General features: G+C 40.8%; 1 protein-coding gene and 1 long non-coding RNA gene across 4 annotated transcripts in view; one reads left to right on the forward strand and one right to left on the reverse strand.

The window, feature by feature from the left end:
- ttc28 (tetratricopeptide repeat domain 28) overlaps positions 1-24,348 on the forward strand; it is a 113,941-nt gene extending 89,593 nt beyond the window's left edge. For 2 of the 3 annotated variants that reach the window (XM_028025752.1, XM_028025754.1), the window contains 19 exons: positions 249-501; positions 2,569-2,678; positions 3,890-4,019; positions 4,153-4,380; positions 5,684-5,843; positions 6,830-6,970; positions 8,604-8,745; positions 8,844-9,023; positions 12,215-12,777; positions 13,005-13,252; positions 14,579-14,703; positions 15,744-15,821; positions 15,959-16,118; positions 17,033-17,109; positions 18,134-18,157; positions 18,343-18,472; positions 19,380-19,487; positions 19,579-20,200; positions 21,380-24,348. In XM_028025752.1, the coding sequence (XP_027881553.1) occupies positions 249-501; positions 2,569-2,678; positions 3,890-4,019; positions 4,153-4,380; positions 5,684-5,843; positions 6,830-6,970; positions 8,604-8,745; positions 8,844-9,023; positions 12,215-12,777; positions 13,005-13,252; positions 14,579-14,703; positions 15,744-15,821; positions 15,959-16,118; positions 17,033-17,109; positions 18,134-18,157; positions 18,343-18,472; positions 19,380-19,487; positions 19,579-20,200; positions 21,380-22,484 (4,584 nt within the window). In that variant the 3' untranslated portion in view covers positions 22,485-24,348. The remainder of the gene's footprint in view (positions 1-248; positions 502-2,568; positions 2,679-3,889; positions 4,020-4,152; positions 4,381-5,683; positions 5,844-6,829; positions 6,971-8,603; positions 8,746-8,843; positions 9,024-12,214; positions 12,778-13,004; positions 13,253-14,578; positions 14,704-15,743; positions 15,822-15,958; positions 16,119-17,032; positions 17,110-18,133; positions 18,158-18,342; positions 18,473-19,379; positions 19,488-19,578; positions 20,201-21,379) is intronic. The other variant, XM_028025753.1, reaches the window with a different exon arrangement.
- Positions 10,473-10,966, reverse strand: LOC114149723 (uncharacterized). Its single transcript, XR_003596573.1, has 2 exons — positions 10,738-10,966; positions 10,473-10,534 (listed from the first exon to the last, which is right to left on the reverse strand). It is a non-coding gene; the product is annotated as an uncharacterized LOC114149723 (long non-coding RNA).
- Positions 24,349-25,315: the final 967 nt, after the last annotated feature.

Consider the following 25,315-nt stretch of genomic DNA (forward strand, 5'->3'; position numbering starts at 1 on the left):
AATGGAAATGATTGAGTTTATTCAATTATTTTCATTTACTAGGCAATTTATTGATTTATTGCTTATTGCGACAGGCCTAACTCACAGTGTGTATCCAGAAACTTTACTCAAATAAGAGTAGCGACTCTTCATGATGAAGTTACTCAACAACCCAACTCTGGATATAGATGAGAGCTGAACACACAGGCTTCACTCACACACACGTTGCTGATTAAATGTAAACACTAAGCCTGCTGTTCCTGCTGCAGTGGCACCAGAGGGCGCTGAGCATCGCCGAGCAGACGGGCTGCGTGAGGAGCCAGGGCCGCGCCTACGGCAACCTGGGCCTGACCTACGAGGCTCTGGGGAAGTACGAGCGGGCCGTGGTGTTTCAGGAGCAGCACCTCAGCGTGGCGGCGCAGACCAACGACCTGACGGCCAAAACTCTGGCCTATGGAAGCCTAGGGAGGACACACCACGCCCTGCAGAACTACACTCAGGCTGTGATGTACCTGCAGGAAGGTGATGCACAAAATACACACGCACACACACCTTCACCTCTACAGGCAAACAGAGTTTCCCTTCTTTGTCAGTAGTTTACACGCTTTATTTATGTAAAGTGTCGTGATTTCTATCGATTAAATATTTCACATTCGCCTCATTAAGTTTTGCTAGTTGTTTGTTTTCAGGGCGGGAAATTTAGAGATTCACCGATCCGATACTAATATCTGTATTGGTGCCGATATTGAAAACCATTCTAGATCTGACATTGGTGACCATGTGTCTGATCCATAAGGACAAATCTATTCAGTTTAATTCTATGCTTTGTGCTCTGAGCAATGTCATGCTTTATGATTTATTCTAAACTATATTTCGAATTCCTAATTGCACTTTTTGTTCCAGTGTATTTTTTACATGTTTGACCAAAGTAGTATTAAGTAATAAGCTACTATTTTTGTCAGTTTCTTTATTATTTATTATCCATTGGCTGTTCTTCTCCTAAGTACTCTGAACAAATTAAAGTTGTTTTTACACATTTGACCAAGCATTTGTTCTTTAGCCCAGAATAAATTAATTGTTCAAAGCAAGGCGAGGTTTGGCCGAATAGTTACCATGTCAACCTGTGCATCACGTCTACAGACTCGGCATCAGAATTAGATTTCTTTAGGTAAAGCTGTGGCGTTTTCGGGGTGGGAATGTTTGTTGAAAACATTCAAAATGTTTTGAATTCATGTTTAGAATTAAAACTTTCTTTCAACAATTTGCAAATGAACATGAGCAAAACATGTTCATTTGAACACAATTCTCAAATAATGAGATGTCACCAGTTCAGCTCTGCCTATTTTGACCTTTCAGGGTTTCAGGGTTTTAAGAGACGGGGTCATTTGGACCCATGGGTTGTTTTACCCTCTGTGTAGCGGGATCGCTACACTTTGGTTGCTAGGTGAGAGGTGGCGCCCGCCGACTGTGACGTCAATATCAGGAGGTTTTTGAAACCGAAATACTTTAAATGATTTTTTTAAAGCATTGGACTGTTTCCAGAATCAGCAGAAATCCAAATGGAACGACAAAAACATGCAGGAGGTACATGTTGCATAATTGGTCACATTAAAAAAAACTAAAAAAAACATTGAAACTCAAAAACGTAACAAAACTACTTTAGTTTTAATATAAATTTGATTTTTTCACTTTATTTATCGCATTTTTTAAACTTAAATTATAAATTGATGTTCATATATTTTCTCCTGACAAATTTAGATTTGCTGTTTTTAGACAATTTAGTCATTTTAATCTCAAACCCTGAAAGCTTACGGTACTACCTACCGCTCCACATTCCAAAGATTTGAACTGCTAACGTTTGCTAACTCTTTTCATAGTGTACTTTGAGCTATGTTTAGATTTTTTCAGAGTTATTCATGTAATCTGGAAAACCTTTTCTGGTGTAATAATCTGAAGACGCATCGTGTGTGCTATTAGAACTTCTTCCTCAGTTAAAACTGATGCAGCTTCATTCGGTCCAAATCCAGACTTAAGCGGCTTTAGTTAGCCTGTTATTTGATCATTCCTGACCTCCGTGTGTCTCTCAGATCCTTTGGCTGTAAATTGATCATTATCTCCACAAGCAGCACAGGATTGCACTCAGCGTTGAGGTGAGGAAACGTTTGGAAATGAGCCTCCAATTAACCCCCACAAGGAAAACACACAGAGGAGCGCGCGACCTCGAAGGAGACGAACACACACAGAGGCGGGAATGTTTTCTTTATCTGATGAGCTTCTGCTCAATCTGAGGCCCTAATGAGAACTAAACCGAAGCGGGTGAGGCCGCCCGCGCCCCTCCCAGGAGCCGACATCAAACATGTCTGGGACAAACCGAGGACAAGAGAGAGAGAGAATACAGCGAGTCTGAATTTGAATGAGCTGATCAAAAACAAGAGGAAAGGAACAGTGGGAGAAAGTGAACGACGCATCCGAGCATGGCGGGCTAATCAGCGGAGCCTGCTTCAGAGCAGCAACAGTTGTCACGTTTTTTTTCTGTTTTTTGCTTTGATGAGCCGTCGTCTGATTCTCCGTGGTGTGGTTCCCTCCCAGGTCTGCGGCTGGCTGAGCAGCTGAGCCGGAGAGAAGACGAAGCCAAGATCCGCCATCGCCTCGGTCTTTCTCTGTGGGCCGGCGGCAACCTGGAGGAGGCACAGCACCAGGTTTATGAAGTTATTACGTTTCAAGAAATGGGGAGCAGGAATGCCGCTATGTCACTTAGTACACTGTAACATAATTAATAAACAGCAAAGGTGTGTAGAGTAGCCAAAAGGATTAGCACTACTTCACACGACGGCGTATAGGGGCCACTGAGAAAAAAGGAGGAAATTTCTGCTAAAAAGAAAAAACTCTGAAATTTTGGGATTAATCTCAGAAATTGTCTAGATAAAGCATAAAGCATCTGAGTTTGGAAAGGAATTCTCTGTCAAAGGAATTTGCAGAGAAACTCAAAAATGTCCATGTTTTTTTCAAGAAAATGTTTGGGTTTTTTTTTCTAGAAAATTTCTCCTTTTTCTTGGCAACTTTTCAAACTCAGAAGTTTTAACTTTTTTTGTTTGGTTGTGTTTTTTTGTTTTTTTTTTTACAAAGTTTCTGAGCTTAATCTAAAAAATTCTGCTTTTTAAAAAAAGCAGAATTCTGAGCTTTTAAGCTAAGAAGTTTTCTCTCTTTTTTTGGAGATTTTGTGGTGGAAATTTATTCAATTTATTTTTATTTACAATGGCCCTAATACGCCGTCGTAACTTCAACATATTTTTTTACAAAAGCAAGAGTATTAAGGCTGTATTGTTTACCCTCACTAGCTTGGCCATTGAGTAATACATCTAGCAAAACCTGCTGTTTTTCTTTCTTATAACTAGAGCGCAGTTTTTACTCCTTCCTTGATTCAGGTTCAGACATAAACAGAACCCAGTGTAAGTTATCTGGGCATTTTTCTCTCATACTTCATGAAATATAGCTGGTTTTTTAAGTAGCTAATGATCAAAAAAAGAGTAACAGTAAAGTTTCAAATACTCATCCAGTACCGATCAGCCGCACAGTTCAGCACTTTTTATTCTGATGCTTGTTTTCCTCACTGATTTCTAGTTGCTGCATTTCTGAGTTTATGAAGACTTTCTTGTCAGATTCAGAGTCGTTGCAAATCAGCCAGGCTGTGTGCTGGCACCACCCAGTGGTTAGCATTGTAACTGCAGGGATACTGAGGTTTTAACCATTTGAGATCAGTAAGTTCTGCTTGAAATATTTTTACACACACACAAAAAGACAATATGATGAATGTGAAAGAACAGCATGTGAATTAAGTTCCGAATGTGAAGTTTTCAGTGGAAGGTTTGTACATGTCGTCTGATTGTTGGACCGATTTGTTTCGTTTCAGCTGTACAGAGCTTCTGCGTTGTTCGAGACAATCCGCCATGAGACGCAACACAACCTGGATTACAAGCTGTCCTTGTTTGATCTGCAAACCAGCTCGTACCAGGCTCTCCAGAGAGTCCTCGTCAGCCTAGGTGAAATGTTTTACCCTTCTCTGGCTTATTATTATTATTATTATTATTTTTATTATTATTATTTTCAAATATGAGACATAACTTGCACCAAAGCTCGTTTGATCCATCTTCATGCGCTGGTCCGTTCTTCCAGGGCGGCACAACGAGGCTCTGGCCATAGCCGAGCGGGGGCGCACTCGAGCGTTCGCTGATCTGCTGGTGGAGCGCCAGAGAGGAAGCAGGCAAGCGTCCGGCGCCGACCCTTACACCCCGGTCACCGTGGAGAACATCCTGGAGACGATCAACGGTCAGAAGGCGCTGATCCTCTACTATTCGCTGGCTGGAGGCTTTCTCTACAGCTGGCTCATATCTCCAGGCACAGGTACGCAGCTGAGTCCACACAAAACCGGCTCTATCACATTATCCTGACTCCATCGAATCGTTGGATCAATGATATGTTGCAAGTCTATCTTTGCTTGTAAGATCTTCACATTTTGATTGTGCCGACAGTTAAAACAACAACCTTATTCAGATTAGTCGTGTGGCATTTGATCATATTTTCCACCGAAGAAACAAAACATCAGGAGTTTAATGGCATCATCTAATACAGTGTTGTTAAAATTTTATTTTTAAATCTTTTAAAAAAAAATTTTAATCATAAATAAACCTTTTTAAGCAAATATAATCAATATTTTCAGTCGTTATAATAAAATATAAGTTAAAATAACACATTGAAGGGCGTGCCGTGGTGGCGTAGCGGTTAGCGCGACCCGTATTTGGAGGCCTTGAGTCCTCGACGCGGCCATTGCGGGTTCGACTGCCGGACCCGACGACATTTGCCGCATGTCTTCCCCCCTCTCCTTCCCTGTTTCCTGTCAGTCTACTGTCGTTTAAGGGACACTAGAGCCTACAAAAGACCCCCTGGAGGGGTAAAAAAATAAATAAATAACACATTGAAGATGGAGATGGAAGATGGAAACAAAACAAACAAACAGCCCGTTTCCGCAGAAGGGAAATTCAGTAAAACGTTGTTTGCCACACCCGACTTTCTGATTGGCTGTCGGTCAAATTTATGAAGTTGTTTTGCTCGCCAAGTTAGAAATAGAAACGCTTCCGATAAGAAAAAGACCAAAGGAACCGTCCAGGAGCCCTGCTGTGAAGAATACAATTTGGTGGGAGTAATATAAGAATATTACATACTTTTTGTTTTGGGCAAACAAAAAGTTTGTTCAAATGAAAAAATAGTGAAACTGAAGAAAAGATTTGAAAGTAAAACGGTTTTTCAATTTCAAACTTTTTTTCCTCTGAACAAACTTTATGGCCCCAATTTAGCTCCGTAGGATTGTGGTGGAAATGTTTTATCTGGTAATATGTTTAACATTGAATTCATAAAATCATAACATAGTACCTGATAAAATGCTCCACCACATGTAATAATGTAACGACCACTGAAAAGTGAGGGTAAAATTCTATGTTTCTTGACACATTGTGTAGCATGGTCTGTGTGTTGGTTAAGTGTTTCCCCAGCCAGAAGCTGAAGCCGTTTGGGGGCCACAGCATGATAAAGGTCGGGAACCCCTAGTCTGGTGCAAAAACATGAACTCCCTAGGTCTGTTTCATGTCGCTCATGTCAGGTAAACAAACCTCTCAAACTTGTCGCGTGTCCTTCCTGAACCCTGCCACAGGCATCGTGAAGTTCAACGAGGCGTACCTGGGAGAGGCGGGGCCCGAGGCCTCTGAGTTCCAGGACGGCGGCGGGAGCCCGCACGGCGGAGGCCCCGTGTCTCTGGATCAGTACATCTGCAACGCCAGAGAGGCTCTGGGAGTGGACAGCCATCACAGCAGGTAGAGAGGCTGACGCAGCGACAGATCAATCACAGATCAGAACTTTTGCTCCATAAATCGATTCCTGTGAAAATGAATTCAGATGATTTGCTGATGTGACTTCCTGCCCAGGGTGGCATGACCTCGGGGGGCCGGGGGGAGGAGTTACAGCCAGAAGTGGGCAGAGTAAGATTGTACTCAAGAGTAGAACTCCTTCAACGTATTTTTTACTCAAGTAAAAGTGAAAAGTATTCATTCAAGAAATGACTCAAGAAAGAGTAAAATAGTATTTGGTAAAAACTCTTCTCAAGTACTGAATAACTGATCAAATTATCAATCATTTAAAATTTAAAAATGAGATCATCAGCTGGACCAAAATATAAAGTTAAGTGGAAGGTTTTGTATTTTAAGGACCAAAATGATGATAATTCATATAAGTAACAAAAAATAACACAATCAGGCAAAAGAATTCCAAATCAATTTCTTTTGATAAAAAAACTTATCAAAAGAATAAGTTTTTTATTCTTTTGATAAGAATAAACTGCAGGAGTGTGTCTGAGTCTGGTGAGTTTTTGGTCAAAAACATGTTGTGGGTAGAAAATTCAGAAATTTTACACAAGTGAGAGTAGAAATACTTCATAATAAAGTTACTGAAGTAAAAGTAAGAAGTACAAGAAGTACTCCTAAAAGTATTTTTTTCCCAATAGGGTCCTCAAGTAAATGTAACTGAGTAAATATAACTAGTTACTTCCCAACTCTGGTTTCACCCCAGATAAGGTGTGCATCGACTAATTATGTTTATTCAGTGGGGAGTGGGCGCCCCCTAGTGTCGGGCACCGTGTTGGCAAGTATTGCTGTACTTTTGCTAAATTGAGCACAAGCGAGGTTTCTGTTGCCTCTGCAGCTCAGAGATTTCAAAATTCACTTCAGGTCTGATGAGGAAGAGCTTTCAAAAAGAAAGAAGTCAACCCGACCGCTTACCACCGAGTCTGGATCTGTGTTTCCAGAGTGTGTTCCGGCAGTGAGACGGAGAGTGAAGCTGGAGATCTGATGGAGCAACAGTTTGAGGAGCTGAACAACAATCTGGCCGCCGCCGCCGATCCAACCGGCTACCTCCGCATGCTGTCCAGAAACAACCGCTTCAACAGGTTCCACTTCAGCTTTTAACAACAGCTGGTCACTCGCATGTAGTAACTCCAGCAAGATTACATTTAGGCATTTTATGTTTCCTAGTGGGAAAAAATAAAAATACTTTAGTATATTTCAAACATACTTACATTCGTGTAAGTACATTTTAAGTATACTAAGTATTAAGTGTACAACCTATAAATATATACGATGTATACTAAAAGTATGCTTGTACCAATTTTGACATTATAACTTTAAACACACTTAAATATAATTGTACCAAAATATACTTTTAAGAAATATATTAAATTAAAGTATACTATAATTGAACAAAATATGTATTTGCCCAAGAGTAAATATACACTTGCTCAAGTGTATATTTAAAATATCTGTCAAAGATATTTTGTGTATATTTTAAAATATCTGCTCAAAATATAATTTTTTTTAAATTCACTTAACGCTTACTTTAAATTATTAATTTCAGTATGTTAAATTACATCTCAGTGTATACTTTAGGCTAATAAAGTATGCCTTTTAAGGTGCCTTTATATTACATAAAGAACAATATATAGTAAGTGTAACTTAAGTTGTCCAAAAAATGTACGTTGAAGTACACTTTAAATTGTGCTTTAATACAATTTAAATACTATTAAAGTACACTAAGCACAAAATTTGTTATTCCAAAATGTCACACTTTAAGTTAACTAATCCTAAGTGAACTTGAAGTATATTCATGATTAGTCTGACTTAACGTATGCTTAAGTATGTTAAAATGTAACATACTTAGTATATTAATTTTCACCAGGGTTGTAATGAACAGATTTGTTGATTCCACAGGTCAGGCAGAAATCAAACCCACAGCAAAACATGTGGGAACTAGTTAATTTATGGGTTAATAAAGGAAACACTTACTAAGCTTGGACGGCTTCTTTCTCCTAAGCACATAAAATCCTCTGGCGCAAACCGCTTTCAGGTTTCAGTCAGGTTCTCCTTTTCTGATATAAACATTTTTAACAGTACTACTTTATTTTTTCTCATTTTTAATTTTGGTACATTTGTGTATTTGCAATAAAAACCTTTCAATATTGAGCACTAAAATTTGTAGCACAAACTGAAATATTTGTAACAAAAAAAAATCCTTTTTAAGGGAGAATTTTTTTATTTTTATCCAAACTGGTCTTAATACTCCTGGGTAATAACTTGTACCTTTTGTTGTTGTTATTGAGTACACCATGCTTGGAAACCTTTTAATATGTTATCATAGCGGCGCACCGATTTCAGTTTTCTGGCCGATCACCGATCCTTAAAAAGCCTGACCTGCTGATTCCAATTTTGGTCAATACAGACTTTTTGTTTTGTCTTATAAGTTGCTAAATATAGCGACACAGTTGCTAAGTTGGCAACAGTGGGGTTACTGTTCCTGGATAAGGTCAGTTTCATCGCCCAAAGTGAAGGAAATCTGGGCTGATTTATCCCTTGTTATTTTCCTTAAAGGGAAAATGAAGTATCTACTCCAACACAGAGAGCTGCTGGGTGTAATTCCTGCAAAACCTTCATAGACCCATCAGTCTGAACACTAACTCTCAATGAAAGCGTATTTCTAATCCTGTTAGATCCGTATATTCCATGTTTTATGTAAATGCCCTCCAACAGGAGCTGTCGGAGCATGACGAGCCTTTACAGCGCCACCGTGTCTCCAGTGAAGGACGGCTTATCTCCTGTTTGCCGACCGTCTAACGTTGGCAAACTTCCTCTACGAGCCCTCTACGACTTACTCATCGCTCCAATGGAAGGGGTGTGTGTGCGTGTTTGTGACACGGCTCCTTTTTCTGTCATTTGAATGTTGAGCTTTCATGTTTTTGTTTTTTTATATCTTTAATGTTTCTGCTGCAGGGTCTGATGCACAGCAGTGGACCTGTTGGCAGGAACAGGCAGCTTGTGGTAGTTCTGGAGGGAGAATTGTACCTGATCCCCTTTGCCTTGCTCAAAGGCAGCTCCTCCAATGAGTACCTGTATGAAAGGTTTAACATCATTTCTGTACCGTCTCTGGCCAGCCTGCAGGCTACAAGCAAGGTAGGCCCTTCATTCTGAGGAGGGCAGTAGAGTGCACAACTCCTACGTAAAAAAAACAAGGGGGGCAATGGGTGGTCAGTTTTGAAGAATTCCAAAAAATGGGAATAACCTGCAGTCCAAAAATATACAGGAAAGTTTTAAAGTGGTGAATATAAGAACGCGTTTCAACACATTAATGTGTTCTTTAATTTTACCCCGTGTTCCAAATTATTATGCAAACTGGATTAAAGATTGAATTTTTTGTTGTGCTATTAAATTTCTAGATGGTATTGTGTGTCAGGGCTCTTTGAATCACTCTAATTAATTTCAGAGAGCTGGTTGATTAGTTTGTCTGGTGAGCTCAATGAAAGGAAATCTACTTAAGAAGGATGTTCCACATTATTAAGCAGGCCACAAGTTTCAAGCAATATGGAAAAGAGAAAGAATCTCTCTTCTGACGAAAATCATCAGATAGTTTGGTGCCGTATGACAAGATATGAAAACATTAGATATTTAACAAAATCTGAAGAGTTATGGTACTGTGAAGAGATTTGTGGCTGATTGAGAACAAAGATGGGTTTGTACAGATAAAGGCAGAATGAGGAAGGTTTCTGTTAGGCAAATTCATCAGATTAAGAGAGCAGCTGTTAAAATGCCTTTACAAAGCAGCAAATAGTTATTTGAAGCTGCTGGTGCCTCTGGAACCTCAAGGTGGAGGATCCTCCAGAGGCTTGCGGTGCATCAACCTACTATTGGGCCCCTAACCAGAGCTCACAACCAGAAACGGTCCAGTGGGCCCAGAAGATTCATTTTCAGACTTGTTCACTGATGACTGCTGTGTAACCCTGGATGGTCCAGATGGATGCAGTAGTGGATCGGTGGTGGACGGCCACCACATCCCAACACGGCTGAGACGTCAGCAAGGAGGTGGTGGAGTCATGCTCTGGGCTGAATTCATGAGGAGAGAATCATTGGTTGACCCTTCAGAGCCCTGAAGGTGTGAAAATGACCTCAGGAAAGTATCTGGACTTTCTGACTGATCACTTTCTTTCATGGTTCAAAAGAAAGAGCCGAACCTTCAGTAGCAAAATCATCTTCATCATGACAATGAAGGCTGCAAGGAATATCACTGTGTCATTGGCTGCTATGGGCATAAAATGGGAGAAACTCATGGTGTGACCTCTGACCTCAACCCTATTGAGAACCTTTGGAGTTTCCTCAAGCAGAAGATCTGAGGGTGTGTAACAGATGTGGAAAGGAATAGTACTCTGCGTTGGGTTTTTTTTTTATTTCCTATAAGACAGTGGAACACACTCAGCACCAGGTATGATAGACGATCACTGTCACAGTCCAGCAGCTCCGTTAGGCAGCCTCTGCCTTTTTTATAGATTAACAACAAATGGACTAAAGAAAAGTAAAATCTTGCACAAATCAACATCAAACCACAAAATAAATCTGTGTATCCATTACATACCTATAAGACAGTGGAACACACTCAGCACCAGGTATGATAGACGATCACTGTCACAGTCCTGCGGCCCAACAAACACATTTTGGAGGGAAACTTTATACAAACTTAATAAACGTAACAAATTAACTTTAACCAACACCAAAGTTTGTTTTAAAAACACTTGCACAGTTAACCTTATATTTTTGCAGAACAAAAGCTGTGAAAACTATTTTTAACAACATAAACATTATTAAAAGTGAGAGGTAGCTTTAGCACGCGTCTTACCAGCAGCTCCGTTAGGCAGCTTCTGCCTGGCTGCTGCAGCTACGTCACTGAACATTGCTTTGTGCAACACTAATAACGTTTCCCCCAAAACAATATTTACATTAGGAACCAAAAATAAAAGCAGTCAAAACAGAAATAGCCATGTCAGCAGACATGTTAATTCGACAAAATAGAAATAAAAATGTTTTGGGAAGGTTCATAAAATAATAAATAAATAAAATTAACTCAGCTACAGGTGGAAAGCAGTTCATATCAAACCAGCAGCTCTGGGAAGATTTTCTGACATCCTGCAGAGAAATTCAAGCAGAAACTTTCCACAAACTCACAAGTTCAATGGATCAAGAATTGTGCTGTGATATCAAAGAAGGTTCTATGTTAACATGGAACTTGGCCTGTTATGATGTTTTTGATTGAAACAGCTTTTGGTTTTAGTACATGTGAACACTTATTGCTGCACATTCAAAGAATGACCGTTTGCAGTTCTTTATAATCCATAAAATGTTTAGAAAATCTGCTGAGCATAATAATTTAGAACAGTTCATTTTGAGTTTTTTATTTTTGAAAAAGAATCCTGTTCTCATGGGGAGCTTTGCTCAGTAAAATTTGATTTATACTGTAATAGTTCATGACTTGAAAATTATTCTGACCATCATTTGCATTGACCATTTAAGAAAATCTGAGAAAATATCACTTGAATAATAATTTGGAACACTGTGTATAGAGTATTGTGTATTGTTGTTGTTTGTCATCGCTTATGCTTGTTCATGTCAGATGTCTGCTTTGTGGGACTGATTGCCCAGCTTGATTCTGATTGGCTTACATGCCCTTAAATATCTCTTTAGACACATTAGCTGCGTTTTCATTGACCACAAACTGGGATTATGAAAATATATTTGCTTCATGGAAATTTCAAGAAAGAATAATATTTTTCAATAAAAGGAATTTGCGCTAGGATGAAGTGGGTTTTGTGGTCATATTGGAAATAGTGTATTTAGCAAAACTGCAATAGAACCACTTTTTTTTTTTTTTTGCATCACACAAGTCACACGATCGACAACCAGATGTCACTACTGGCCTAAATGACAAAGAAGGCGACAGGAAGTGGTCGGATAATGATGCTGCGGCATGATTCTTAATGACTTATAGTGTGAACAAACTCATTTACATGTGATGTTAATTGTTTCATATTTAACGAAAACACAGCAATAGTGAAATTGTGCTTTTTCGACGTTAGCGGAATATGGACACACGTGTTATGGAAACACGGCTACTGTGCGCCAGTGTTCTGTAATGAGCTGACATGACAGGCAGCCGAACCGCATTCTTTTGTCGCCCACTTTAAAACTTTTGTGTACATTTTTGGAATATTTATCGTTCCCTTTTGTTATTTAGGCGATTCGTCTTCTGACGTCGCCTTTTTGTTACAAGACAAAAAACATTAACAGTAAGCGTAATTGTTTGTGTGTTCTGCCTACAGCCTCAGCCTCGCCCCAGCGGCCTCCTGCTGTGTCCGGATGGAGGCTCGGTGGCCGCCGTGGTCGGGGCCCCTCACCTGCCTCCCAGCGTCATGGACCGCTGGCTGTGGGGGCCTTTACCCTCGGCCCAAGACGAGGCATTGTCTTTGGGTGAGCAGCTGGGCTGTCACCCCCTGACCGGGGCAAACGCCACCAAGGAGCGCGTCTTAGCGGCGCTGAATCAGGCCGAGTGCGTTCACTTTGCGACCCACACGTCCTGGAAGCTCGCCGCCATCGTCCTGTCCCCCAACCACGAGCGCAGCACCGGGGACGGGCCGCAGGAGAACTCTCTGCGCGGGACGGCGGCGTTAGCGGACGGCGCGGACCAGGAGAGGAAGCTCGAGCGTTTGTTTCCCAGGAGTCACAGCAGCCCAGAGAGACTCCGAGGACCGGAAGAAAGAAGCGAGGACGGGGAGAGTGTTTGCGGAGCGGAGAGCGTGTGCGACAGTGCGCCGCTCCACGACTTCCTGCTCACTGCCGCCGACATCCTGGACCTGTGCCTCTCGGTCAAGCTGGTGGTTCTGAGGTATTCATGTTTGATAGTAACTAGTTACATTCACTCAGTTACATTTACTTGAGTAACGTTTTAGAAAAAAAAAGTTACTTTTAGGACTATGTTTACTATGCTGTACGTGTATGTTCTACTTCAGTAATTTTATTATGAAGCATTTCTACTCTTACTTGATTTTTGGGACAACCTTACCCACCTCTGCAGATGCATTTAAATGACGTCTGACTCGTTTGTTGTTTCAGGTCGTACCCGGAGTCCAGCTGTAGAGTGACGGCCGACGGAGTGGTGGGTCTGACCCGGGCCTTCTTGGCTGCGGGCGTCCAGTGTGTGTGCGTGTCTCTGTGGCCGGTGCCGGTCGCTGCTTCCAAGCTCTTCATGCACACGTTCTACACGGCGCTGCTAAACGGCTGCAAAGCCAGCGTGGCCCTGACGGAGGCCATGAGGAACCTGCAGAGCAGCAAGCACTTCTCACACCCCTCCAACTGGGCTGGTGAGCTGAAAGGATAAAACATAAAACGATCTCAAGTCAGCCTCTGTTCTGTGTGCAGGGTTTCTTCCAAGCTAGCTTCGTATTAGCCGTGCAAATGTGAACTTGATCAGTTTGTGAGGGTGAACCGAGTTTCTCGTGGAGACACAATTACATAAAGGGCGACATTTTTTTTAAAGTTACAGTCAAAATTTGACATCAGTAATTTGAGTTATTTAGTCATAAGAGGAAAAAAATGGGAGTTTCAAAGTCATATTTTCACCGTTTCACAGTTTCAAGCTTAATATTTAACTTCAAACTAAATTGTATCTACAGCAACAGTGACTGAATAGAGGGTCTTAAGACTCAGCTTTTGTATGGATTTGCAGATAAGTTATATATTAAGCTAAATTCTAATAATATTTATTATGTATGAATATTATTTGTACTGGGCTAAATATTTATTTTAGAGCTAAATGTTTAGCTTCAAAATAAATATTTAGCTCTCTACATATATATTCAAGATATCTATTATTTTTAATGTTATTTTGACAAAAGACTAAATATTTAGTTTCAAATGAAATACTTAACTTGCTACATATTTAATTTGAACCTCCAAGCAAGATCGTTAGCTTGCAACAAAAATATGTATTGTTTTTAATATGTTATTGAGACTAAATATTTATCTTCAAACTAACTAGTTAGCTTCCAACGAGATATTTAGTTTGCTAACTAAATCTTCAATTTGGAGCTAAATATTTAGTCTAAATTACAGAGTAAAAGCAATACATGTTTATGTAGTTGAGCTCATGTATGTAGTTATTCAATAATTTTATAATTGAAATTGTTGCTTATTTTGTTGATGTAGTTTTAATTAATTAATTAATTACAGACCATGCAGTAAATTCAATTAAAAGCTTTAATGTTGTTCATGTTGTAATTCAGTATCAAAGCCCTTATTAACATTGCCATACACACTTGAGACTGAAACTTTTAATAAGGTTAGTATTATGCACAGTTATGTCTAACTATCAGTGTTTAATTTTGCATCAATTTGACAGCCAAAATACAATTATTTATATATATATATATATATTTGCATTTAGAGACAGCAAGCGTTTACCATGGAGCGTTAGGAGCTGAAGGAACTACGTGTGTGGAGGTTGAACGACGTTTTTGAAGCTGACCTGGATTGTTCCTCTGTAATGTGCAGATTTTCGTTTTGTAATGTTTCTGTCAGAAATGCGTTTGTGTCCCTCGGATCCTGAAGGCAGACGTCGTTTTGTTTCGGCGTTCCAAACTGGTTCTTGATGATTTATCTCTGCCGCCCTGCTGCGCGTCTTCCTCCAGGTTACCTGCTGATAGGCAGCGATGTGAAGCTGAACAGCCCCATGTCGCTGGTGGGACAGGCCCTGGCAGAGATCCTGCAGTATCCAGAGAAAGCCAGGGACGCCTTCAGGGTGCTGCTGCACCTGGTGAGCTGCCGTTACACGTCTGCAGCTGGAGATGTTTGTTTTAACTGAAGTGTGCAAAAACGAAAACCCCTAAAGACAGAAAAAAAGTCAGTAAAAGCAGCAGTGGCATTAAATAATAACACCCAGACAGACTGGATTGTCACCGGTAGATTAGGAAGCAAATATTGGCAGATTATTATTTTAACACTTAAGCCGTTTTTCAAACATAAATTTAATAAGAATCGCTGGTTTCAGCAGTTTTGTCATGACAGAATTGCACTACAGTTACCACTGGTTTTGTTTGATCTTTTTTTTTTATATTTGCAATTTGGAAACTATGTCTTTTTTATTTTAAGGATGCACAATATACATGGCCAATACCAATATATGTCCATATTGGCCAATATTAATGATTTGTTAACATACTGATAAATAAGTCTGGGCTGATATAAAGAACTGATATATTTTTTTTTATCTTGTTGCTGTCTTTCTGGTTGTTTTTTAGTCATTTTCTTTTTCCCCCAAAGGTGTCGAAGCAGTAGTGAAATAAATGTATAATGTCGGTTTCAATTATCGACCATGGCAGCAGTATTAATATTGGGTATCGATATCAACCCAAATTTTCATAATTACTTTATATATTTTTTACAAATATTTTTTTGCCTTTATTTATACAAATGATCTCATTGAGATTCATCATCTCATTTACAAAAAAGACCCTGATTTGTGTAAAGAAAAACAAAAACAAAATTACAAAGCAAACACGCAATGAAGAAATTAGACTCAAATTTTACTTTTTATTTTCATTTTCCATTAATTTCGACATCCCACAGGAGACGTATTCATCTTGTTTTCTGCAAATGTTTTATGTTTTTCCTCATTTTGAAATCCACAAAGAGAAATTTAATGAATTTCTTAAAAAGTATGACTGCAAATTTCCTGAAGTAGGCCAATTTTAAGTTTTTTGTTTGTTTGTTTTTTTAAAACATTTATGGCTCTACACACGTCTAATTTAGCCAATCTTAAGACAGACATTGTTGTTTTGTTACTAATTTCCTCAGGTAGAAAAGTCGTTGCAGCGCATCCAGAGCGGTCACTGCAACCCGATGTACACGTCGCAGCAAAGCGTGGAGAACAAGGTGTGTGTGTGTGTGTGTGTATGTGTGTGTGTGTGGGGGGGGGGTGTGTGCGTGCGGGTGTGTGTGTGTCTGTAAATGCCAGGCTGTGCCCCCGCTCTGCCGCTCCTCCCCTCATGTCTCCCTCTCCGCCCGTTAAGGTCGGCGGCGTTCCCGGGTGGCAGGCCCTCCTGTCCGCCGTGGGCTTCCGGCTGGAGGTCTCCGTTTGCGGTGGCGGACTCCCGGCGGCCGTGTTCTTCCCGACCTCTGACCCCGGAGATCGTCTGCAACAGTGCAGCACCACGCTGCAGTCTCTGCTCGGTAACACAGCTGTTGTCAATATTCCACTTGTACCAAGACATTTTTCATTTTTCAAGTAAATTAATTTTCCAGTGGAATGTGAACTTTTTCATGAATATTGAGGAATTATTGACTATAAGCCTCTATCTTTTGCTACAAAGTTACTTTTAAGTTAGTTTGTCTTATTTCAAGTGTGGGGAGATTTTTGCACTAGAAACTATTCCAAAATTACTTGGTAAGATTTTGTTCATTTGGGGAATACCTACTTAACAATTAGCTTAATATGAAATATTTTTATTAAACTAATAAAGTTCTGTGTAAATTGTTGTATATGAGAAACTTAAAAAGGGTTTTGCGTGTTTGCGTTAGTGAAAGAATGGAATCGCTTGAAAAATATACCAAAACAAAGCATTTAGTCTGTTCTTAGCAATCAGACCAGGATTTGTGTCAATGTTTCTTATAAAGCGCTTGCTGTGGGAATTTATTCATTCATTTAAAGCAGATCTGAGAGCAGCAGAATCGGCTTCTGAGTAAAAATCCTGGTATAGTTGGGGTTTTATTTACTGTGAAATAAAAAAAAAGTAAAATCCTTGGTAGTTTTTAATTTATCAGGAATATTTTTACCTCCATTAAGAATAAAAATCTCCCATCTTGTTCAAACTCCTGTGGATTTGGTGAGACAGTTTTGTTCCATTCTTGAATTGCAGACATTTGACAGCCCTGGCCTAAAACCTTGGAAAATCGTATGCTAAATGTATTTAATGTTTTTTTTAAAATAACTAGTTGTGGACTCCTCATGTTCAGACATTTGATCAAAAAGCAAAAAGGCTCCAGAAACGATGCAGATTTTGAGTCAGTGAGTCCGCTGACTCAGATTTATTAAATCTACAGTCTTCCTGTTGAAGCTCTAATAAAGCTTATATGTTTCCCTGCAGGTCTGACTCCTCCGGCTCTGCAGGCTCTGTGTAAGCTGGTCACAACATCTGAAGCAGGAGAACAGCTCATTCACAAGGTACAGCAGCGGCTGCACACATCTTCACGTGGCGTTTGGTTGAAGGAAAAATTTATTTTTAATAGTTTTTCAAAGTAAAAAAAAAAAAATCTGTTTTTCCAGCTGGAAAATCCAACAAGATTATGTTGATGGAAGTTCTCAAAGGAAATCTGTTCTACTACATTTTCCTGTCCTGGCGGTTTTAAAAGTTTGTTGGTATAGATTATTAAGAGAATTTGTGGATTTGAAACACAATTGAGCAATAAATCAAATATGTATTTCAGTTTAGATTCCAAACAAATAAATTAAAAAACATTTAATCATTAAATTAAAAAAAATAAAAAAAACATTATAATTACTTCAGAACACTTCTTTCTGTATGACTCTGTGTCTGGAATGTGTCTGTGTTTGCAAAGCTAAGTGCAACATTTTTTCCATCTCTGCATATATTTTTGCTGTTGTTTTAACATGTTGAATATTTGCGTAACTTTGACTATGTTGATGCATGTTGCAGAATTTCATTGGCCGGGTGTCCCTTCAACATTTCCATGTTCCATTGACTCCAATTCAAAATGAATTTTAAATTTAAATTCACTACTCAGCGGCGCTCCCGGCAGGGGGGTGACGGGGGGCCGTAGCCCTCCCTGAAAAATGCTGATATTCCCACTGACCCCACAGAAAATCATGTTCAATTCAAACAAAGGCATACAGAGTCTTCTTCTTCAAACTAACATAAGTAATAAAAAAAAGTTGGACTCCTAGCTGCAGCAGAGAGGGAGAAAATGGAAGATCCAGCAGACGTTTGTTTTTAATGTGGTGAAATTATTACCTTTCACCCCTGATCCTAACATCCCAGTGTTGGGATCTTTTCTATCCGGACATGTTCATCTCATATTTCCACCTTTTAGCCATCGTCCTGACATTCCTACCAAACCTCATCCTAGTTTTCATTCATTGATACCATAAATGCTTACATACATGACAGAGTGTGAAGCATAAAATGCTGAAGTTCTGTATCCTCTTCTCTTACACTTGCGTCTCAAAGGCCGTGAAAAGCATGGTGGTGACGGTAAGTGTATTTGGTGTGACTTAGAGTGAGATGTTTTATTTTATGCTATTGACTCTGTGTAGGCTTCCAAATAGAAATAAGCCAGAGTTAGGAAAGGCATTCAGGGAATGTGGTGGGAGAAAGAAAAAGCAATCAATCAATCAATCAATCCATGCTTCCTGTTACATCTCACCTTCTGTCTGAAGCTTCATCAGGTCCTGGTGCAGCTGCAGTCCGGCGACAAAGAGCAAGACTTCCCCCTGGTTCCCATCCAGGTGTCGATCAGCGTTCAGCTATGGAGGCTGCCGGGCTGCCATGAGTTCCTGGCTGCTCTGGGTGAGCTGGCATTACAGGAAACTGAACTTCACCTCTGTTTCCTTCCTTGCTATCATTCATATTCTGTGGCATTTACTGTTTTCAAGTGGATTCAAACGCTGGCCATTATGGCTTCTGTTGGTTAGAATCACAAGTTTCAATGTACTTTATTGGAACTTTATGTAATAGACCAACACAACCATTTAAGTTCCCCCACGTCTTCTCCAGATCAAACCAAATTGTTGTCAAACGTTTGTGCCGTTGTCATTTCAAAAGGGTCAATAAATGTTTCCAGAGGTCACAAATAAATTGTTGTTAATCAACTGGGTTAAAAAAAAAAAAAAGCAGCACAAACGTAGCACAGTTGATAGGCACAGTATTTCGAGTATGAAAAATGTAAAGTTACGTTTTTGTTGTGTTTAGATTCAGCTGTTTTCCAGATACACTTTACGTTGAGGTGCGGATGACACTAGATACATCTTGTATTAAATTGTAACTTGTACTTTTCAGTAATCCTATAATTGTTATCATAAATGCAAATGTTAGTTGCCATTTTGTTTTCTCTCTCTCTGCAGGTCTATAAGCAGACTTGTAGTGTATTGACTCGTGTTTCCTTTATGCTTCTTTTTCTCCTCTACTCCCATCTCCTTGTTTCCTTTTAAACCTTTTTCCCACCTTTCTCCCTTTCCTTTCTTTTTCCCTTTCTTTTCCATCTTCTTACCCATTTAATTTGAAATGAACCCAAAGCGATTTCTAATAAAGCCATGGCGAAACTTGTAATGCGCTACTAGAGAAAGTAAATCTGTAGGGCCTCACCTTGACGGAGAATGTCGTTGTTGTTTGTAAAAACAAACAAAAAGTTTAATTTATGAATTTCTGCTAAGCATATTCGCTGACTCTGATATCGTGAAGCGTCTTGTGTTTACAGGTTTTGATCTGTGCGAGGTCGGTCAGGAGGAAGTCGTGTTAAAGACGGGAAAACAGGCCAGCAGACGTAACATGCATTTCGCCCTTCAGGCCCTTCTTGCCCTGTTTGGTGAGAATAATTCTCTTTGTTTCTATATCAAATTATTTAGAACTTTTTCACATAACACTTCTCTATTTATTGTTTTTTATTTCATATTAAGACTCCACGGAGCTTCCCAAGCGACTGAGCATGGACAGTTCGTCGTCTTTAGAGTCTCTGTCATCCTCCCAGTCGGCCTCCCAGCCTCAGTCTTTGCCCCTCGCTCTCAGCTGTTACCCTCCTCAGCCCTCCTTCTTACCCCCCGGTTGCTCCGACAACCTCTCCTGCGATGCCATCTCCGTCTACAGCCTCAGCTCCCTCGCCTCCTCCCTCAGCTTCCTGTCTCGGCCCGAGCCGGCGGGAAGTGACATCATCAGCCATCGCTCGCATCCACAGGAGCCAGAGAAGCAGGGTGGAGGAAAGGGCCTGTACTACTCCTCGCAACGCCTGGCAAGAGGCCGGCTGGCCAATCACGGAGGAGCGTCGGCAGGAGGAGAGGACGAGGAGTACGAGGGCTTCTCCATTATAAGCAGCGAGCCGCTGGGGCGGGCGGGGAGGGAGTGCGACACGCTGCCGCTCCCTGCGGGACACCGACAGGGCAGAGGTGGTTCCGGCAGAGGGTCTGCGGTGGGCCAGACTTTGATAGTTTCCTCCAAGGGGAGCATCAGCATGCCTACGTCCCCGCTCAAAGCTCCACCGCTGGCGCTGCCGGACCATCCAAGCTCCAAGGTCACCCAAAAAATGTAAGTTCAGTATTAATTTAGTCAAAAACGTTGATCTAGGGTTATTTATTTTACAAACTGACCTCTGACTTTAAAACCAAGTTGTTCCACCCTTTGTAGCAACAGCTGCCTTCAAGTGTTTGCAGTGAATGCCAATGAGTCTTCTACATCACTGTGAAGCAATTTTGGTACTTCTTCTTTGAGTTTCGATTTAACATGAGTAGCTGCCCTGGTGGAGAAGAAACTGGACTAGGTGCCCAAGTAGCTCGTCACACTTACTAGCATCCATTTGGATTGTGAGAAATGAAGTAAATTGTCATAAGAAATGAATGCAAGTGGTACGCTTGACTATGAAAACTTACGTATGCACAGCTCACAGAATACACACAATACACCCCAGCACTTGGTTTATCGGAGACAGGTTACCGTTTTTTAAATAAGCTGGCCAGGTGCACTGGGAAGAGTTAAAAGTCCACGTGCAATTTGACCATGTGCTAAAATCACAGCGCCATCTAGTGGGCTGGCATAACAACTTGGTGGTCTTGTCAAATCTTAAACTTTTCGCCGACCATCATTTGAAAATACCCGCAGTTATCAGACAGTGGTCTTATGTAAACATAACCTTAGTATTCATTTTCACAAAGTCAGTTTTGAGTGAAACAAAACAAACAAAAATGTTACAGTTGTTACTGTAACAACTGTTGGCAGTAACAGTAACAATTGTTACAGCCAACGAATCTTGTTGTGATTCAGCCTCTCGTTTACACAACACCAGTGATCGGAGTCTGGAAGTGCATGGCTCCAAGATGAGGTCGAGGTCAAGGGTCAAAGCTAATGCATCTCAAAGACAGAAATCAAATCACCATGTAGTGCCTCGGCATGACAACTACAGCAGATTCAAGGTCTCTTGGTGACCTTGTGTAAATGGTGATGCAGTGCCGTCTACACATGCAGACTTTTTCCCCAACCACCTTCCATAAATACCGTCAGTTTCCCGACAGCGGTTTTGTGTAAACTTTAGTTTTCTGGTGTATTTCAGATTATTGGGATGGGTGCAGCAAGTGAAACTGAATCATGAAAATGTGGTTGATCCTTATTAATTTGTTACTTATCAGGGGGAAATTATATTTTCACAGTTCCAGGATGGTTGGGTGTCCAAATATGTTCCATGCTAAAGACAATTTCCTTTATCTCCTGTAGCTCATTGCCTACACGAACAGTTAAAGGGAAGGTTAGCAGCTCCGAGTCGGACCAGTCGAGCACCGAAACGGACAGCACCGTCAAATCCCAAGAAGAGAGGATGGGCCCCGCCGGACAGCTGGATCCCCACGAATTGGCCCAGAAGATCCTGGAGGAGACCCACAGCCACATGCAAGCTGTGGAGACGCTGCAGAAAGCAAACACCAGAGTGACATCTCTGAGAGGAGCCGGGGGCCGAGAAGACCCTCACACCAGGCAACCGTCTGTGTCTACCCCCACTACCCCGACCTTTAAACCCGCCAGAGGGGCGCGTGGGTTCCAGCCGTCCGAGACAAGTGCGTTCAGCAGACCTCCCAGCAGGGCTAGTCTGAAGGCCGGGTCGTCCCCTTTTACCGTCCACAAGCACCTTTCACCCCATCCCTCTAATTCCAGGCCTCCCCCAACTCCTCCCAAACCGCCGTCCCGCTCGTCATCGCTGCAGAAAATCAACACGTCCGCCTCTTCTTCTCCTTCTTCATCTCTCCTCGCTAAGGAGAGGAAATCCCCCGTCGTCTCAGACGAGCCGGCTCAACACAAACCCAAATACTCTGGCTCGCCTTACAGCTGCCACATATCGCCGTCTCCCTCTCCAGCCGACAGCGCCACGTCTCCAGCCCTTTCCTACTCCTCCGGAGGCTCCGTCTCGACGGCGTCCAGCCCGACGGCGTCCAGCCCGACAAACCCTTCGGAGCTCAGCCAGACAAAGCAGGACAACAAAGTCCAGGCGATGCACAACTTGAAGACCTTCTGGGCCGGCGTCGGCCAGAAACAGGAGGCGCCCGGCCGTTTGGCGTCGCTCCGAGGCGGGAGCAAAAAAATGAGTACGGTTCAGAAAGACGTTTTGGGTTTGCTGAACCTCTCGCCCAGACACGGGTCTGGCAGGAAACACACAGACAGACAGGAAGACCACGACAGACCCAACGGGCACCGCAAGCTGGAGCCCAAACCTCCACTTGCTCCATCATCTGGTCTTCCAACAAACCACAAAGGAGGCATCAAACTTCCCTCTGGGAACGGATACAAGTTTCTCTCGCCTGGACAGTTTTTTCCATCTTCTAAATGTTAAAGGTTTGGATATTTACCCCCAATGAGTTCTCAGGCAGCAGACTCATCTGAGGGTTCATTTCTATGTAGACTGACAGAAGCTGTCCTTTTTCAATAAAGTACAGATTTACTACTAGTCCCTGCTGAAGGTGGGACCTAAAATGGACCATTTCACGCTGGTCTCTTTGATTTTACATGCATGTGTCTGTGGGTGTGTGTATGTAGGATGTATAGTGCCTTGCAAATAAGACGTTTGTGAATATTTTCACATTTTGTCATGTTAGGACCACAAACTGCATTTTCTTTGGATTGTATGTAAAAGACTAAGTAATGCCTAATTGTTAGAGGGAAGAAAAGTTATAATTTTCAAAATTTTTCCCCAATATAGAAATGAAAAGGGTGACACATTTTAGCCCCCTGAGTCAACTCTGTAGTCTTTTAGTGGTACCTTTTTAACGCTTTGCACATCTAAAAACTGGAATTTTCACATTCTTAATTTTAATTTGGGTCTGGACTTCGACTAGGACATTCAAATAAATTAATAGGCTTTGACCTTAACCATTTGACTGCAGTACCAGCTGCATTTTTCAGTTGTTGTCTCGCTGGCAGGTAAACCTCTGCTAGTCTCAAGGTTTTTCAGCCTCTAACAGGTTTTAAGTCAGGATTTCTATCCTTTTTCCCATCAACATTGACTCATTTCCCTGCCCATGCAGAAAAAATAAAATCCCCATACCATGACGGAGTCACCACCGTGCTGTAGACATATTCATCCATCATCTATCCCCCCCCCACTGTCCTTGAGGAGTCGCATGGGGGCTGATGGCTATTCTTAGCAGTCGCTGATTAAGACCCTGGACAATGTAAAGTCATAATCGCCATGGTCACCACTGTAAATTCATGCAGATATAGTATAATAGCATATAAGCAATATAACATTATGAAACACATTTGGGTTATGTGACCACTGTTCTCTTCCTAAATTCTAACACAGTCCAACAAGAAATACAGTCCTGTGTGTGTGTTACTTACTGTATTATTATTGCTAGTTACTACAGCTTCAAATTATTATTTTTGAATGCTATGCTAAAAACGTACCAACATTGCAATATTGGCAAGATATTACAAAATTCACTCAAATTGTTCTTAAATTGACAATATATCTCACTGTTGACTTTATTGTTTTTACTTAAAGTTGCAAAAACTTTAACACACTTTATATTGTTGTCTGTTATTATTAGCTGCTACACTGTTTTATTATTATTACTTGTGGCTGCTGTCCTTTTTATCAGGCTCTCTATGTGACTGTGCCAAACTTGAAATGGGGTATTGGTGTTTTTTTATTATTATTATTCAGTCCTGCATTAATTCACTCCGCCTTCACTTTGTTTTGGTCCATCTTTTAAAATCCTACCAAAAATCAATTGAAGCCTGTGGTTGTAAAGTGACAAAATGTGAAGACGTTCAAGCGAGACGACTGCCATTGCAAAGCATGGTGAGCGGTGTGGATGTGGTGACTGACGGTGCCTTCTCACAGAGAAAACTGTTTGAGTGTTTGGCTTCCAGCGTGTTTTCATGTCTGACTACAGAGCACGTGTTTTGACATACACTGAAATGTCCCGACTTTGTTTTCCCCATGTTTAAAACGCTCGCTATTTGTGTAAGTTTACCCGAGTATGATCCTAAGTTAATATGTAATAATTATTTTATTTGCTACGGTTATCCTTTTCTTTCATTTACCTGTTTTCCACTCGATGCTACACATTTTCTAAAGACAATTACAACACCAAGGACAAAAAAAAAACGGATATTTTTATGAACGTTCATTTTCATTTTGCAAATGGCAAATTCTTGTTGTCGGGTTTTAATAAATTTGTACTAATGTTGAACTTTTGCAGCAGTGCTCAGAGAGATCCGTTCCGAAAACACAGTCATAGCTTTCTTCCTTGTAGAAATCGGAGTCTGGAAGAAAATGGGGCCACAGAAGACTGCAGCGTGACGTTTCCACGGTCGGTGATGATTTGGGTTGCCATGTCATCTGCACTGTGGGTCAAATTTTAGTTTCCTAAAGTCCACAGTCAACACAGCCGCCTAGCAGGAAATGAGGATATGTTGAATTTTATTCTAAAATACTGAATACCTAACTCAATGTGAGGGATAGCTGTTTCTTCCAATCAGCTTTAGTGCTTTAGTACTAAAGGGCTGAAGAAAGCTTTGTATGGCAATCTGTTTAGTAATTAATGATTAGACAAGCTCTTCAAAGCAGATAAAAATGTAATTCTTCGTGTCAAAATTAGCATTTTACCTCTGCAGAATGCAGTTCTCCTGTCCACATCAGATATATATATATGTGTGTGTGTGTGTGTTTCCAAGGAAAAAATATTTATCTTTTCCACTGTTGTGTCATCTGTTCATCTCTTCTAGAAAAATATGGTAGTGATCAGTCATGGCTGTTGCCTGTCTATTTTAGATATTGCCTTATTGAGCAGTGAAAGCTCAGACCTTTGAGCATTGACATTAGCTTCACGCTCCTATTTTACATATTTGAAATAAAACTTAGAATGTGTAACAAGTGAATAGTAGATCTAGGAAAGGGAGTTGCAACTGGATAAAATTCCTTGTCACGTATCTGTAATTTACATACATTTTCAAATAGAATTTGTATTTGGCTATTGTAAAATACAAAATGTAGTAGGCTAATGTGAGGAGATACATTTTCACGGTGGAATAACATCCATGTTCCATTTATATATATGGGTTTGCTGTATAAATACAGCTGTAATACAGCAAACCCATATATATACTGTATATATATAAGGCTGAAGGCCTTGGGCTGACCAATATACTTAAATGACA

This window comes from Xiphophorus couchianus, chromosome 8, assembly GCF_001444195.1.
Source record: "Xiphophorus couchianus chromosome 8, X_couchianus-1.0, whole genome shotgun sequence".
Lineage (NCBI taxonomy): Eukaryota > Metazoa > Chordata > Actinopteri > Cyprinodontiformes > Poeciliidae > Xiphophorus > Xiphophorus couchianus.